Raw genomic sequence first — 16447 nt, 5'->3', positions numbered from 1 at the left:
TCTTGTTGTTGCGTTGTTTATGCTAAGAAGGTTAATGTTTTGTATGATGCTCATTGGTGTACGTTGTCGCTGCGTTGTTTATGCTGAGAAGGTCAATGTTTTATATTATTCTCATTGGTTAACCTTGTTATTGCTTTGTTTATGCTGTGAAGGTCGATGTTTTATATTACACTCATTGGTGAACCTTGTTATTGCGTTGTTTATGCTGAGAAGGTCGATGTTTTATATGATGCTCATTGGTGTAAATTGTTGTTGCGTTGTTTATGCTGAGAAGGTCGATGTTTCATATTATGATCATTGGTGTATCTTGTTGTTGCGTTGTTTATGCTAAGAAGGTCAATGTTTTATATTATGATCAATGGTGTATCTTGTTGTTGCGTTGTTTATGCTGATAAGGTTGATCTTTTATATTACACTCATTAGTGTACCTTGTTGTTGCATTGTTTATGCTGAGAATGTCAATGTTTTATATTATGATCATTGGTGAACCTTGTTGTTGCGTTGTTTATTCTGAGAAGGTCAATGTTTTATATTACACTCATTGGTGCCCTTGTTTTTGCGTTGTTTATGCTGAGAAGGGCAATGTTTTATATTACACTCATTGGTGAACCTTGTTATTGCGTTGTTTATGCTGAGAAGGTCAATGTTTTATATCATGCTCATTGGTGACCTTGTTTTTGCGTTGTTTATGCTGAGAAGGTCAATGTTTTATATCATGCTCATTGGTGCCCTTGTTTTTGCGTTGTTTATGCTGAGAAGGTAAATGTTTTATATTACACTCATTGGTGAACCTTGTTATTGCGTTGTTTATGCTGAGAAGGTCGATGTTTTATATCATGCTCATTGGTGTACATTGTTGTTACTAGTCTCTGAGGTTGGCCATAACTCTGAAGCTAAATATAACTCTGTCATGGTTTAGAAGAAGTACTCGGTGTACATTCTATTGTAGTCCACAGTTTGTAACGTTATAAGGTATCTTCAATACAAATCATCAGTTTTGAAAGGTTTGTATTGGTACCTTTCCCTTTTCGGTGTATTCTACATATGTCCATGACTTTTCGTACCAGTGATTAGTCAATATTGGGCAAAATGGCCATATAGTACAGTATTGTTATTAAGTAGTGAGGCTTTCTGTATCATCAACGTTATTTTAAATTGGCGCTTCCTTGATTTTTGTAGTAATTGTTTGACAAACGGCTGTCCTAGATGAAGACAATGGTTACAAAACGAATATCACATATTTCATCAGTTTTCAAGAAAAAAATTGCAGAATTAATTTTTCTTTTTCGTATATTTTGTTGTCAACTGTTCAAATCAATTCTTACAGCTACACTTACATATAGGTAAAGTAATAAAGTGATATCGGCAGATCTGCTACAGAGAATCCACAGCGAGAAACGGTATTTTTTATCATTTTCAAATTAAATTTACAATAGATGCCGAAGTTACCGACTGGTTAGTTTTCAAAATAAGATAATAACTATAAACAATTGTTACGAATTTCAGATTTTTATCGTAGCCCATTACATTTCGTTTTACTTTATTAGAATGAGAACGTTCTCGCAGATTTGCATTTGACGTCATATAGCTCTTAACAATCTACTGTGACGTCGTATTATAAAGTCATAAGATCAAAATACTTGATAACGAATTCTGTTATTGCCAATAAAATTGCTTATATCTAAGGTTACGCTTAGTAACAGACTGTCTGAGTGTGATATATCGTGTGCAGGTTTGGTGGAAATTACAACTTAAGTGAAAACTTCGTAGAAAAAATACCTGAAACCGATACAAGGTACTGTATAAAATTACATGATTGTTGAATAAAAACATTTTTGGTATTTTCGTGGTTGCTATGGAACCAACAAAATAGATATATCCAATTTTATTTATCCACTGTATGACCTACTTCCGTGGGGTTGATATGGTGACATCGACAGATATTGTCCCTAGAACAATCTAGATAGATTCAAAGCGAAAGAGAAAGTACTCGAAAATAGTTTGGTTTTACAGTAAATATGAATAAAACAAATATTTTGAGCAGAATATTTTTTTTTCGAACTTTGATACACATAATTTAGCACAGAAAACTTTACAACAGACACTTTCTGCAAATTGACAAGCAGTTCTAAGTACATGTATTTAAGTTTTATGTAAATAGATTGACTGATGCGTCAGAAGTTTAGTTGTCATTGTATTTTTTCCTCGCAGCGTACGTGGCTGCACCCCCTGCCACACCCCCTAGAGCCTTAATAGCAACTCCTACTCCGGCGGCCCCGGCTGACTGCATCACTGAGACGGCGCTGCCCGCGGCGATGCTGCCACCATAGGACGACATAAAGGCGGCTCCAATAGATCCCGCTGCTGTCCCGGCGGTAGAGAAGCCCAAGACTCCTAGTCCTGCGGATACTACAAAAGGAACAGCCACAATGCCTCCTGCAACCCCAATCCCAATTACAAAGACGTCACCCAAGCTCCAAGCTAAAACAGATTAAGATAGCTGTAACTAGGGGTGACACTAATCTCACTCACCGTTACTAGGATGACATTTATCCAACTCACTGTGACTAGGGATGATATTTATCACACTCACCGTGGCTAGGGGTGACACTTATCACACTCAACGTGACAAGGGATGACACTTATCACACTCACCATGACTAGGGGTGACACTTATCACATTCACCGTGACTAGGGGTGACACTTATCGTACTCACCATGACAAGGGATGACACTTATCACACTCACCATGACTAGGGGAGTCACTCATCTCACTCACCATAACTAGGGGTGACACTTATTACACTCATCGTGACTAGGGGTGACATTTATCACACTCACCATGACTAGGGGTGACACTTATCAAACTCACCGTGACTAGGGGTGACACCTATCACACTCACAATGACTAGGGATGACACCTATCACACTCACCGTGACAAGAGTGACATTTGTCACACTCACCATTATTAGGGGAGTCACTCATCTCACTCACCATAACTAGTGGTGACACTTATCACACTCACCATGATTAGTGTGGGGGGGGGGGGGGGGGGGGAGGGGGGACTCTTATCACACTCACCGTGACTAAGGGTGACATTTATCACACTCACCATGATTAGGGGTGACACTTATTACACTCCTCGTGACAAGGGGTGATACTTATTTCACACACCGTGATAAGGGTTGACACTTATCTCACTAACCGTAACTAGGTGTGACACATATCTCACTCATCATAACTAGGGGTGACACTTATCACACTCACCTTGATTAGGGTGAAATGTATCACTCTCAACGTGTCAAGGGGTGACACATATCTCATTCATCAAATGTAGGGGTGACATTTATCACACTCACCTCGACTAGGGGTGACATATATCTCACTCATCATAATTAGGGGTGACGCTTATCACACTCACCGTGACTATGGGTGACACTTATCACACTCACCGTGACTAGGGGTGATTCATATATCACTCATCATTACTAGGGGTGACACTTATCACACTAACAAACCATGACTAGGGTTGACCCATATCAATCTCACCGTGACTAGTGGTGACATTTATCACAATCAACGTGACTAGCAGTGACACTTATCACATTCACAGTGACTAGGGGTGACACTTATCACACTTACTAACCATGACTAAGGTTGATCCATATCACACTCAAAGTTACTAGGGTTGACACTTATCCCACTCACCATGACTAGGGGTGACACTTATCAGACTCACCGTTACTATGGGTGACACTTATCACACTAACTTACCATGACTAGGGTTGACCCATATCACACTCATTGTGACAAGGGGTGACCCATATCACACTCATTGTGACAAGGGGTGACACTTATCACACTAACTAACCATGACTAGGGGTGACCCATATCACACTCATCATAACTAGGGGTGACACTTATCACACTAACTAACCATGACTATGGTTGAACCATATCACACTCATTGTGACAAGGGTTGACCCATATCACACTCATTGTGACAAGGGGTGACACTAATCACACTCACCATGACTAGGGATGACACTTATCACACTCACCGTGACTAGGGGTGGCACCTATCACACTCACAATGACTAGGGATGACACCTATCACATTCATCGTGACTAGAGTGACATTTGTCACACTCACCATTATTAGGGAAGTCACTCATCTCACTCACCATAACTAGGGGTGACACTTATCACACTCACCGTGACTAGGGGGAGGGGATGACTCTTATCACACTCACCGTGACTAGGGGTGAAATTTATCACACTCACCATGATTAGGGGTGACACTTATTACACTCCTCGTGACAAGGGGTGACACTTATTTCACACACCGTGATAAGCGTTGACACTCTTCAAAACTAGGGTTGACACTTATCACACTAACTAACCATGACTAGGGTTGACCCATATCACACTCACCGTGATTAGTGGTGACATTTATCGCAATCAACGTGTCTAGCAGTGACACTTATCACACTCACAATGACAAGGGGTGACAATTATCACACTAACTAACCAAGGCTATGGGTGACCCTTATCACACTAACTAACCATGACTAGGGTTGACCCATATCACACTCATCGTGACTAGGGGTGACATTTATCACACTAACTATCCATGACTAGTGGTGACCCATATCACACTCACTATGACTAGGGGTGACACTTATCATACTTACTAACCATGACTAGGTTTGACCAATATCACACTCACTGTGACAATGAGTGACACTTGTCACACTCACCGTGACTAGAGTTGACCCATATCACACTCACCGTTATTAGGGGTGACACTTATCACACTAACTAACCATGACTAGGGGTGACACATATCAGACTCACCGTTACTATGGGTGACACTTATCACACTAACTAACCATGACAAGGGTTGACCCATATCACACTCATTGTGACAAGGGGTGACACTTATCACACTAACTAACCATGACTAGGGTTGACCCATATCACACTCACCTCACACTAGCTAACCATGAGAAGGGGTGACACTTATCCCACTCACCATGACGAGGGGTGATTTATCAAACTAACCGTGACTCGGGGTGATTCATATCTCACTCATCATAATTAGGGGTGACACTTATCACGCTAACTAACCATGACTAGGGTTGACCCATATCACACTCACCTCACACTAGCTAACCATGAGAAGGGGTGACACTTATCACACTCACCATGACGAGGGGTGATTTATCAAACTAACCGTGACTAGGGGTGATTCATATCTCACTCATCATAATTAGGGGTGACACTTATCACGCTAACTAACCATGACTAGGGTTGACCCATATCAAACTCACTGTGACTAGGGGTGACATTAATCACAATCAACGTGACTAGCAGTGACACTTATCACACTCACCATGACTAGGGGTGACACTTATCACACTAACTAACCATGACTAGGGTTGACCCATATCAAACTCACCGTGACTAGGGGTGACACTTATCACACTAACTAACCATGACTAGGGGGAACACATATGACACTCATCGTGACTATGTGTGACACCTATCACACTCACAATGAATAGGAGTGACACGTATCACATTCACAATGACTAGTGGTGACACCTATCACATTTACCGTGACTAGAGTGATATTTATCAAAATCACCATTATTAGGTGAGTAACTTATCTCACTCACTGTGACAAGGGGTGACACTTATCACACTCACCATGACTAGGGGTGACACTTTACACAATCACCGTGATTAGGGATGGCATTTATCACACTCATCGTGACTAGGGGTGACATTTATCACACTCATCGTGACTAGTAGTGATACTTATCACTTTAACTAACCAGGACTAAGGGTACACATATTACACTCAACCTGACTCAGGGTAACATTTATCACACTAACCATGACTAGGGGTGACACTTATTACACACACCGTGATAAGTGTTGACACTCATCTCACTAACCGTGACTAGGGGTGACACTTATCTCACTGATCATAACTAGTGGTGACACTTATCACACTCACCGTGACTAGGGGTGAAACTTTTCACACTCACCATGACAAGGGGTGATGTATCACACTAACCATGGCTAGGGGTGACAGTTATCACACTCACCGTGACTAGAGTTGACCCATATCAAAATCACTGTGACTAGGAGTGACACTTATCACACTAACTAACCATGACTAGGGTTGACCCATATCACACTCACTGTGACAAGGGGTGACACTTATCACACTCACCATGACTAGGGGTGATTTATCATACTCACCATGATAAGGGGTGACACTTATCACACTAACTTACCATGAGTAGGGGTGACACTTATCGCACTCATAATGACTAGGGGTGATTTATAACACTAACCATTGCTAGGGGTGACAGTTATCACACTCATCGTGACTAGGGTTGACCCATATCGAAATCACTGTGACTAGGGGTGACACTTATCACACTAACTAACCAGGACTAGGGTTTACACATATCACACTCACCATTACTAGGGGGGACACTTATCACACTCACTAACCAGGACTAGGGTTGACCAATATCACATTCACAGTGATAAGGGGTGACACTTATCACACTCACCATGACTAGGGGTGACTTATCACACACATCATGACAAGTGGCGACACTTATCACATTAACTAACCACGACTAGGGGTGACAATAATCACATTCACCATTACGAGGGGTGACACTTATAACACTCACCGTGACTAGGGGTGACACTTATCACATTCACCATGACTACTAACCATGACTAGGTTTGACCAATATCACCCCTAGTCACGGTTAGTTTGATATATCACCCCTTGTCACAGTAGTTAGTGTGATAAGTTTCACCCCTAGTCACGGTGAGTTTGATATGGGTCAACCCTTGTCATGGTTAGTTAGTGTGATAATTGTCACCCTTTAGTCATGTTGGGTGTGATATGTGTCGCCCCTAGTCATGGTGAATGTGATAAGGGTCACCCCTAATCACGGCGAGCTTGATATGGGTCAACCCTTGTCATGGTTAGTTAGTGTGATAATTGTCACCCCTAATTATGATGAGTGAGATAAGAATCACCTGATTGTGATAAATGTCGCCACTAGTCACGGTGAGTGTATAAGTGTCACCCCTCGTCACAGTGTGTGTGATATGGGTCAACCTTAGTCATGGTTAGTATGTGTGATAAGTGTCACCGTGACTAGGGGTATCACTTATCACACTAACTAGCCATGACTAGGGTTGACACTTATCACACTCACAATGACTAGGGGTGACACTTATAACACTCACCGTGACTACTTACTAACCATGACTAAGTTTGACCCATATCACACTCAACGTTACTAGGGGTGACACTTATTACACTCACCGTGACTAGTGGCGACATTTATCACAATCAACGGGGCTAGCAGTGACACTTATCACATTCACATGACACTTATCACACTAACTAACCATGCCTAGGTTTGACCAATATCACACTCACTGTGACAAGGGGTGACACTAATCACACTCACCGTTACTAGTGGTGACATTTATCACAATCAACGTGGCTAGCAGTGACACTTATCACATTCACAGTGACTAGGGGTGACACTTATCACACTTACTAACCATGACTAAGGTTGACCCATATCACACTCAACGTTACTAGGGTTGACCCATATCACACTCACCGTGACTAGGGGTGACATTTATTACAATCAACGTGACTAGCAGTGATACTTATCACATTCACAGTGACTAGGGGTGACACTTATCACAAACTAACCATGACTAGGTTTGACCAATATCACATTCACAGTGCCTAGTGGTGACACTTATCACCCTAACTAACCATGACAAGGGTTGACCCATATCACAGTCAACGTTACTAGGGTTGACCCATATCAAACTCACCGTGACTAGAGGTGACATTTATTACAATCGACGTGACTAGCAGTGACACTTATCACATCCACAGTGACTAGGGGTGACACATATTACATTCACCGTGACTAGGGGCGACACTTATCACACTCACAATGACGAGGGGTGATGTATCACACTCACCGTGACTATGGGTGACCCTTATCACACTCACCGTGCCTATGGGTGACACTTATCGCACTAACTAACCATGCCTAGGGTTGACCAATATCACGCACACCGTGACAAGGGGTGACAATTATCACACTAACTACTTATCACACTCACCGTGACTAGGGGTGATTCATATATCACTCATCATAACTAGGGGTGACATTTATCACACTCACCGTGACTAGTGGTGATATTTATCACAATCAACGTGACTAGCGGTGACACTTATCACATTCACAGTGACTAGGGGTGACACTTATCACACTTACTAACCATGACTAAGGTTGATCCATATCACACTCAAAGTTACTAGGGTTGACACTTATCACACTCACCATCACTAGGGGTGACACTTATCACACTCACCGTGACTATGGGTGATTCATATATCACTCATCATAACTAGGGGTGACATTTATCACACTCACCGTGACTAGGGGTGACACTTATCACACTAACTAACCATGACAAGGGTTGACCCATATCACACTCACTGTGACAATCGGTGACCCTTATGACACTAACTAACCATGACTAGGGTTGACCCATATCACACTCACCGTGACTAGGGGCGACATTAATCACAATCAACGTGACTAGCAGTGACCCTTATCACACTCACCATGACTAGGGGTGACACTTATCACACTAACTAACCATGACTTGGGTTGACCCATATCACACTCACCATGACTCGGGGTGACACTTATCATACTTACTAACCATGACTAGGTTTGACCAATATCACACTTACTGTGACAATGGGTGACCCTTATCACACTCACCGTGACTAGAGTTAACCCATATCACACTCACCGTGACTAGGGGTGACACTTATCACACTAACTACCCAAGACTATGGTTGACCCCTATCACACTCACCGTGACAAGGGATGACACTTATCACACTCACCATGAGTAGGGGTCATTTATCATACTCACCATGATTAGGGGTGGCACTTATCACACTAGCTAACCATGAGAAGGGGTGACACTTATCACACTCACAATGACGAGGGGTGATGTATCACACTCACCGTGACTAGGGGTGATTCATATCACACTCATCATAATTAGGGGTGACACTTATCACACTAACTAACCATGAATAGGGGGATGACACTTATCACACTAACTAACCATGAATAGGGGGATGACACTTATCACAATAACTAACCAAGGCTATGGGTGACCCTTATCACACTAACTAACCATGCCTAGGTTTGACCAATATCACACTCACTGTGACAAGGGGTGACACTAATCACACTCACCATGACTAGGGGTGACACTTATCCCCCTAACTAACCATGACTAGGGGTGACCCTTATCACACTAACTAACCATGCCTAGGTTTGACCAATATCACACTCACTGTGACAAGGGGTGAAACTTATCACACTCACCGTGACTAGAGGTGATTCATATCACACTCATCATAATTAGGGGTGACACTTATCTCACTAACTAACCATGCCTAGGGTTGACCAATATCACACTCACTGTGACAAGGGGTGAAACTTATCACACTCACCGTGACTAGAGTTAACCCATATCACACTAACCGTGACTAGGGGTGACACTTATCACACTCACCGTGACTAGGGGTGGCATTTACAGTTTATCACACTAACCGTGACTAGGGGTGACACTTATCACACTAACTAACCATGAATAGGGGGATGACACTTATCACACTAACTAACCAAGGCTATGGGTGACCCTTATCACACTAACTAACCATGACTAGGGTTGACCCATATCACACTCACCGTGACTAGGGGTGAAATTTATCACAATCAACGTGACTAGCAGTGACACTTATCACACTCACCATGACTAGGGGTGACACTTATCATACTTACTAACCATGACTAGGTTTGACCAATATCACACTCACTGTGACAATGGGTGACCCTTATCACACTCACCGTGACTAGGGGTGACACTTATCACACTCACCGTGACTAGGGGTGATTCATATATCGCTCATCATAACTAGGGATGACATTTATCACACTCACCGTGACTAGTGGTGATATTTATCACAATCAACGTGACTAGCAGTGACACTTATCACACTCACCATGACTAGGGGTGATTCATATATCGCTCATCATAACTAGGGATGACATTTATCACACTCACCGGGACTAGTGGTGAGATTTATCACAATCAACGTGACTAGCAGTGACACTTATCACACTCACCATGACTAGGGGTGACACTTATCATACTTACTAACCATGACTAGGTTTGACCAATATCACACTCACTGTGACAATGGGTGACCCTTATCACACTCACCGTGACTAGAGTTAACCCATATCACACTCACCATGACTAGGGGTGACACTTATCACACTAACTAACCATGACTAGGGTTGACCCATATCACACTCACCGTGACAAGGGATGAAACTTATCACACTCACCATGAGTATGGGTCATTTATCATACTCACCATGATTAGGGGTGGCACTTATCACACTAGCTAACCATGACAAAGGTTGACCCATATCACACTCACCATGACTAGGGGTGACCCATATCACACTCACCGTGACTAGGTTTGACCAATATCACACTCACTGTGACAATGGGTGACCCTTATCACACTCACCGTGACTAGAGTTAACCCATATCACACTCACCATGACTAGGGGTGACCCATATCACACTCACCGTGACTAGGTTTGACCAATATCACCCTCACTGTGACAAGGGGTGACACTTATTACACTCACCGTTACTAGGGGTGACACTTATCACACTAACTAACCATGACTACGGGGAACACATATGACTCTCATCGTGACTATGGGTGACACCTATCACACTCACAATGAATAGGAGTGACACGTATCACACTCACAATGACTAGGGGTGACACCTATCACATTTACCGTGACTAGAGTGATATTTATCAAAATCAACATTATTAGGTGAGTAACTTATCTCACTCACTGTGACAAGGGGTGACACTTATCACACCCACCATGACTAGGGGTGACACTTTACACAATCACCGTGATTAGGAATGGCATTTATCACACTCATCGTGACTAGGGGTGACATTTATCACACTCATCGTGACTAGTAGTGATACTTATCACTTTAACTAACCAGGACTAAGGGGACACATATTACCCTCAACCTGACTCAGGGTAACATTTATCACACTAACCATGACTAGGGGTGACATTTATTACACACACCGTGATTAGTGTTGCCACTCATCTCACTAACCGTGACTAGGGGTGACACTTATCTCACTGATCATAACTAGTGGTGACACTTATCACACTCACCGTGACTAGGGGTAACACTTATAACACTCACCGTGACTAGGGTTGACCAATATCACACTCACTGTGACAAGGGGTGAAACTTATCACACTCACCGTGACTAGGGGGTGGCACTTACAGTTTATCACACTTACCGTGACTAGGGGTGACACTTATCACACTCATCATGACTAGGGGTGACACTTATAACACTCACCGGTACTAGGGGTGACACTTATCGCACACACTGTGACAAGGGGTGACACTTATCACACATACCGTGACTAGGGGTAACACTTATAACACTCTCCGTGACTAGGGTTGACCAATATCACACTCACTGTGACAAGGGGTGAAACTTATCCCACTAACTAACCATGAATAGGGGTGACCCATATCACACACATCATGACTAGGGGTGACACCTATCACACACATCACGACTAGGGGTGACACTTATCACACACACCATGACTAGGGGTGACACTCATCACACTCATCATGACTAGGGGTGACATTTATAACACTCACCGGTACTAGGGGTGACACTTATCACACACTCTGTGACAAGGGGTGACACTTATCACACACACCGTGACTAGGGGTGACACTTATAACACTCACCGTGACTAGGGGTATCACTTATCACACTAACTAACCATGACTAGGGGTGACACTTATCACACACACCATGACTATGGGTGACACTCATCACACTCATCATGACTAGGGGTAACACTTATAACACTCACCGTGACTAGAGTTGACCCATATCACACACACTGTGACGAGGGGTGACACTTATCACACTCACCAGGACTACGGGGTACACATATGACACTCGTCGTGACTATGGGTGACACCTATCACACTCACAATGACTAGGGGTGACACCTATCACATTCACCGTGACTATAGTGACATTTATCAAAATCACCATTATTAGGTGAGTAATTTATCTCACTCACTGTGACAAGGGGTGACACTTATCACACTCACCATGACTAGGGGTGACACTTTACACAATCACCGTGATTAGGGATGGCATTTATCACACTCATCGTGCTTAGTAGTGATACTTATCACTTTAACTAACCAGGACTAAGGGTACACATATTACACTCAGCCTGACTAAGGGTAACATTTACCACACTACCCATGACTAGGGGTGACACTTATTACACTCACCGTGACTAGGGGTGACACCTATCACACACACCGTGATTAGGGTTGACACTTATCTCACTAACCGTGACTAGGGGTGACACATATCTCACTGATCATAACTAGTGGTGACACTTATCACATTCACCATGACTAGGGGTGAAACTTATCACACTCACCGTGACTAGGGGGTGACACATATCTCAATCATCATAACTCGGGGTGACTCTAAACACACTCACCATGACTAGGAGTGACGGTTATCACACTTACTAACCATGACTAGGGTTGACCCATATCACACTCACCGTGACTATAATGACACTTATCACACTCACCATGATAAGGGTTGACCCATAACACACTCACCGTGACTAGGGTTGACTCTAATCACACTCACCATGACTAGGGGTGACACTTATCACACTAACTAACCATGACTAGGGATTACATTTATCACACTAACTAACCATGACAAGGGTTGACCCATATCACACTCACCGTGACTAGGGGTGACTCTAATCACACTCACCATGACTAGGGGTGACACTTATCACACTAACTAACCATGACAAGGGTTGACCCATATCACACTCACCATGACAAGGGTTGACCCATATCACACTCACCATGACCAGGGGTGACCCATATCACACTCAACATGACTAGGGGTGACACTTATCACACTCACCGTGACTAGGGGTGACACTTATCACACTAACTAATCATGACTAGGGTTGACCCATATCACACTCACCATGACTAGGGGTGACCCATATCACACTCAACATGACAATGGGTGACCCATATCACACTCACCGTTACTAGGGGTGACACTTATCACACTAACTAACCATGACAAGGGTTGACCCATATCACACTCACCATGACTAGGGGTGACCCATATCACACTCAACATGACAAGGGTTGACCCATATCACACTCACCGTGACTAGGGGTGACCCATATCACACTCACCGTTACTAGGGGTGACACATATCACACTAACTAACCATGACTATGGGTGACATTTATCACACTAACTAATCATGACTAGGGGTGACATTTATCACACTAACTAACCATGACTAGGGTTGACCCATATCACACTCACCATTATTAGGGGTGACACTTATTACACTAACTAACCATGACTAGGGTTGAACCATATCACACTTCCCGTGACTAGGAATGACATTTATCACACTCACCGTTACTAGGATGACACTTATCACACTCACCGTGACTAGGGGTGACATTTATCATACTCACCTTGACTAGGGGTGATTTATCATCCTCACCTTGACTATAACTAACCATGACACGGGTGACACTTGTCACACTCACCATGACTAGGGTGACACTTACCACACTCACTCGTTTATTATACTCATCGTGACTAGGGATGACACTTATCACACTCACCGTGACTAGGGGTGACACTTATCACACTCACCGTGACTAAGGGTGACACTTATCACACTCACCGTGACTAAGGGTGACACTTAGCATACTCACCGTGACTAGGGGTGGCTCCAGTCATGATGATTATACAAAATATGCCGCAATAAACAGTCTTTATCTTGATTAAATCTGAAGAAAAAAAACTCGAAATGGGTATGTCTTTAAAACAAGTAACACTACATCATACTAACCTACAGTATGTGTATGGTACAGCTGATGCAATAAACCTATGTTCTTAATATCGTGAGATAATAGTATAGACAAGCCACGGCGATTTAGTTTGTTTTTGTAACCTTAAGCTTCAATTTGAGTTGAAGTAAGCTGTATAGAGCAAGGGGGTGTTCACTTACCTTCAAAAAGGGCCCTTAGCCCCTGGGGCCCCGGGGCCAGAGGGGTTAAGTGAGCACCCCCCTGCTGTCAAAGGGTGGCCTCATTTTTTCATAAGTATGGACCTTCTAGAACATATTTCAGCTGGCCACCCCTCTGGGAAATCCACTGGGGATTTTTGTGGGGTCATATATAACCTTACCTTGGCAAAAAAAAATGTGATTTTGAATAAAGGGGGGTAGGGGTCCAGAAAGTGCTATATCATTTCTCATCATCATCACATGCATACTTAGATGGTATATATAGATCATGTATGCATCACTTAAAATTTTGGTATATAAAGTTTACAGTTTGACCGCCACCCAAAGGTAAAATCAAGGTCAAAGGTCAAATAACAGAAAAAGTATCGTTTTTTCCCCAAACCACTCTTTATTGTGTATTGTCCTTTCAAAAGAAAAAACAGAAATTGATCAAATAAAATGGTGGCCACTTTGTTATGTATACTGTTATATAGAATGGAATTACAGATTCTGGGGGTAGGGGTGCAGAAATGGGTGTAACTTATGTTATAGTCATTCTTCCCATTAATAGATGGTAGTTATTGTATGTTGAGTATGCATTGGCCATACTTTCAAAAGTTATACATTTTTGTTTGACGCTACTGCCAAGGTCATATCAAGGTCAAAGGTCAAAAGTCAAACATGAGAATCTAATTTTTGTTCAATATTGTTCCTAATACAAACCCATTAAGCATGTTTTAGCTGATCTCCTTGAAAAAATAAGAGGCATGCTGCCAAAGTTATATCTTGTAAGGAGATATATATATAGATTGTGTGGTATTAGAGATCATTCCCAGGGACATTTTTATCAGGATCTGTGAATGTGTTCATACCAGAGTGGTGATAAGTTATTTTGTATTCAATGGTGTGAATATTAACTTCCAAAAGGAATTAATAATATAAACTGGGAAATGTTTGCCCTACACTGGTAAAATCCATGTTCGCCAAGTGTAAATTTAGCCCTTCACATGTAATTATGATATAGGGTAAACTGTGTACTTATTATTCACTGTCGCAACGAATTTGCCCTTATTGTGAAAATTAAACTGCAGCAAATTTTCCCGGTAAACAGTGATCTGATATCTCAATACATAAATAACTACGTATACAACAACACTGATGCATTGTAAGCAAAGTCGCAAGAACCTTTGTTGGAGGTCCTATGGATTTCGAGGCAGGCATTATCAAATCAAAATAACTGTTATATTATTTCATTACCGCATGACAAATGATGGCATACATAAAGATCGGCCATGATCGTCCATCAAAATAAATGATATTTAAAGAAGGAAATAAATTAAAGACAAACACAAAGGATCAACATATTTCCTCTCTAATTAATATACATCCATTTATTATTTCACTATCACAAACGCTTGCGTACAAGTCCACGGAATACCAACAACCACAATCCAGAACCCTTGCGTACAAGTCCACGGAATACCATCCAACCACAATCCAGAACCCTTGCGCACAAGTCCACGGAATACCAACCAAACACAAACCAGAACCCTTGCGTACAAGTCCACGAAATACAAACCAACCACAATCCAGAACCCTTGCGTACAAGTCCACGGAATACCAACCAACCACATTCCAGAACAACCAACCACAATCCAGAACAACCAACAACAATCCAGAACAACAAATCACAATCCAGAACAACCAACCACAATCCAAACCAACCAACCACAATCCAGACCAACCAACCACAATCCAGAACCCTTGCGTACAAGTCCACGGAATACCAACCAACCACAATCCAGAACAACCAACCACAATCCAGAACAACCAACCACAATCCAAACCAACCAACCACAACCCAGACCAACCAACCACAATCCAGAACCCTTGCGTACAAGTCTACGGAATACCAACCAACCACAATCCAGAACAACAAACCACAATCCAGAACCCTTGCGTACAAGTCTACGGAATACCAACCAACCACAATCCAGAACAACAAACCACAATCCAGACCAACCAACCACAATCCAGAACAACCAACCACAATCCAGACCAACCAACCACAATCCAGACCAACCAACCACAATCCAGAACA

The 16447-nt window shown here is 42.5% G+C and overlaps 1 protein-coding gene across 1 annotated transcript in view; it reads right to left on the bottom strand.

Moving 5' to 3' along the window:
* Positions 1-1500: 1500 nt before the first annotated feature.
* LOC110449032 (interferon alpha-inducible protein 27-like protein 1) overlaps positions 1501-16447 on the bottom strand; it is a 32364-nt gene continuing 17417 nt past the window's right edge. Inside the window, exons 2-3 of the mRNA XM_021495604.1 lie at positions 14054-14128; positions 1501-2481 (exon numbers count right to left, since the gene is read on the bottom strand). Of these exons, the coding sequence (XP_021351279.1) occupies positions 2183-2481; positions 14054-14078 (324 nt within the window). The 5' untranslated portion in view covers positions 14079-14128 and the 3' untranslated portion in view covers positions 1501-2182. The remainder of the gene's footprint in view (positions 2482-14053; positions 14129-16447) is intronic.

Source organism: Mizuhopecten yessoensis, unplaced genomic scaffold, assembly GCF_002113885.1.
Source record: "Mizuhopecten yessoensis strain PY_sf001 unplaced genomic scaffold, ASM211388v2 scaffold4421, whole genome shotgun sequence".
NCBI lineage: Eukaryota > Metazoa > Mollusca > Bivalvia > Pectinida > Pectinidae > Mizuhopecten > Mizuhopecten yessoensis.
Note: the sequence above shows the minus strand (reverse complement) of the source record. Positions and strands in the feature narration are given on the sequence as shown.